The sequence below is a fragment of the Echinops telfairi genome, unplaced genomic scaffold (assembly GCF_000313985.2).
Source record: "Echinops telfairi isolate 266 unplaced genomic scaffold, ASM31398v2 ScPeMD7_7468;HRSCAF=8506_0, whole genome shotgun sequence".
NCBI lineage: Eukaryota > Metazoa > Chordata > Mammalia > Afrosoricida > Tenrecidae > Echinops > Echinops telfairi.
Window position 1 is genome coordinate 37,032,224 of NW_022111369.1, and position 1,979 is coordinate 37,034,202.

The window sequence follows — 1,979 nt, forward strand, 5'->3', positions numbered from 1 at the left end:
GGAAGACCAATGACTTATTCGTTGGAAATGCCTTTTTTTCAACAACGTAAGTTGTGTCTATACATGTGGACCAAGCCAGACAGAATACGGAAGAATCAAACCAATTACATCGGTGGAAAAAGAAGATGGTTAAAGTCATTATTACGAGCCAGAACAAGGCCAGGGGCTGACCGAATGACAGACCATCAATTATATGCAAGTTGAAGCTCAAGAAAATTAAAATAGGTCCTTAAGACCCAAAGTACAGCACTGAATGGACGCCATCAGAAGATAGCAACCACCTCAATAGACTTGAGCCCCACCCCTCTCTCCCCGCCCCCTGCGTCACGCTCCGCCCACCGGGAGTGGCTTGGAGCCTCTCTCCCGCCAAGATGAGCAAATGAGCTCGAGTGAGGGCATGGACCTGAAATTCCAGTCTGGAGAGAAAGTGCTGTGCTTCGAGCCTGACCCCACCAAGGCTCGGGTGCTTTACGATGCCAAGATTATCGATGCTATGGTTGGCAAAGATGAAGACGGCAGAAGCATCCCAGAATATCTGATCCATTTTAATGGCTGGAACCGAAGCTGGGATAGGTGGGCAGCTGAAGATCACGTGCTCCGAGATACCGAGGAGAACCGGAGATTACAGCGGAAATTGGCCAGAAAAGCTCAAGGTCGCCTGAGGAAAGGCAGAAAGACGAAACGCTGCAGGCCTCCCGGTGCGGACTCTGTGGTAGAAAGTCCGCCGGTGGACGAGCGAGAGGACACCGCCGGACACTCGGAAAGCAGCGGTGAGGACGCCAGCGGCGAGGAGACGGAGGCGGAGCTAAATGAAGGCAGCGCCGCTGAAGAAAGGGCTGCCGGGAAGGAAGCCGCGCCGCCACCGCCGCCGCAGCCCCGGAAGAGGGCCATGGAAGACCGGGCGATCACTATAGACATTCCCCAAGTGCTGCGGAAGAAGCTGGAGGATGATTGCTACTACATTAACCGGAGGAAGCGCCTCGTGAAACTCCCGAGCCAGACCAACGTCGTCACCCTCTTGGAATCCTACGTGAAGCATTTCGCTGTCCACACCGCCTTTCCAGCCAACGCGAGACCTCGCCACCACCACGTCCTGCCACACGCCCACCCCAGTGCCCCTCGTGTCCCCGCCGAGAAGAATGTGGACCTGTGCAAGGAAATGGCGGACGGGTTACGGATCACTTTTGATTACACACTTCCGTTGCTTTTGCTCTACCCGGGCGAGCAAGCACAGTATAAGAAGGTGACGTCGGCCCGCTTCTTCCCTCCAGTTCAGGAACGCGCCACGCTCGCCCCCCGGGACGCGGAGGAGCCGCCCGCCCCGCCGTCCGTCGACAGCCAGCCTGCCTCGGGGGCGCCCGCCACCCCCAAACGGCGCAAAGCCGAGCCCCAGGGTTCGCAGTCTCGGCGGCGCTCCGCGCGCCACGGCTCCAACTGTGAGCGGCGCGCTCCCGCGTCTCCGCCGCGGCCCCTGGACGCAGCCGCCATCACGCCGAAGCGGTTCCCGCCCCCGGGCAAGGCGACGCCTGCGCACAGCGGGTCCTCTTCCCCCGGGTCCGGCCCCCCGAGCCAGGAGGCCGGTGCGACGTTTGCTGGCTTCGAGGGAAGATGGGGTCGTGAAATAAATGAGGGCCTCTCTTGGAAGCTCGTCCCGGACCATTTCCCCGCCGGAGACCAGCCGCCGCCGCCTTCCTACATTTATGGCTCACAGCATTTGCTGCGCTTGTTCGTCAAACTGCCAGAAATCCTTGGGAACATGTCCTTTTCCGAGAAGAATTTGAAGGCGTTACTGAAGCACTTCGATCTCTTTCTGAGGTTTCTGGCGGACTATCACAACGACTTCTTCCCCGAGTCGGCCTACTTGGCTGTCTGCGAGGCCCCCCACAGCGCCCAGAGCCCCGGCGCCGCCCGGTGCTGAAGCAGAGGCGGCGGCCACCCAGGCCCCAGGCCCAGGCTCCCTGCTCCCTGCTCCTGACTCC

The 1,979-nt window shown here is 59.9% G+C and overlaps 1 protein-coding gene across 1 annotated transcript; it reads left to right on the forward strand.

Moving 5' to 3' along the window:
* The first annotated feature begins 379 nt into the window (after nucleotides 1–379).
* Nucleotides 380–1,935, forward strand: LOC101664643 (male-specific lethal 3 homolog). The gene has a single exon (XM_045284357.1). The coding sequence runs from the start codon at nucleotides 380–382 to the stop codon at nucleotides 1,916–1,918; it is 1,539 nt and encodes a 512-aa protein (XP_045140292.1). The 3' UTR covers nucleotides 1,919–1,935.
* The last annotated feature ends 44 nt before the right edge of the window (nucleotides 1,936–1,979 follow it).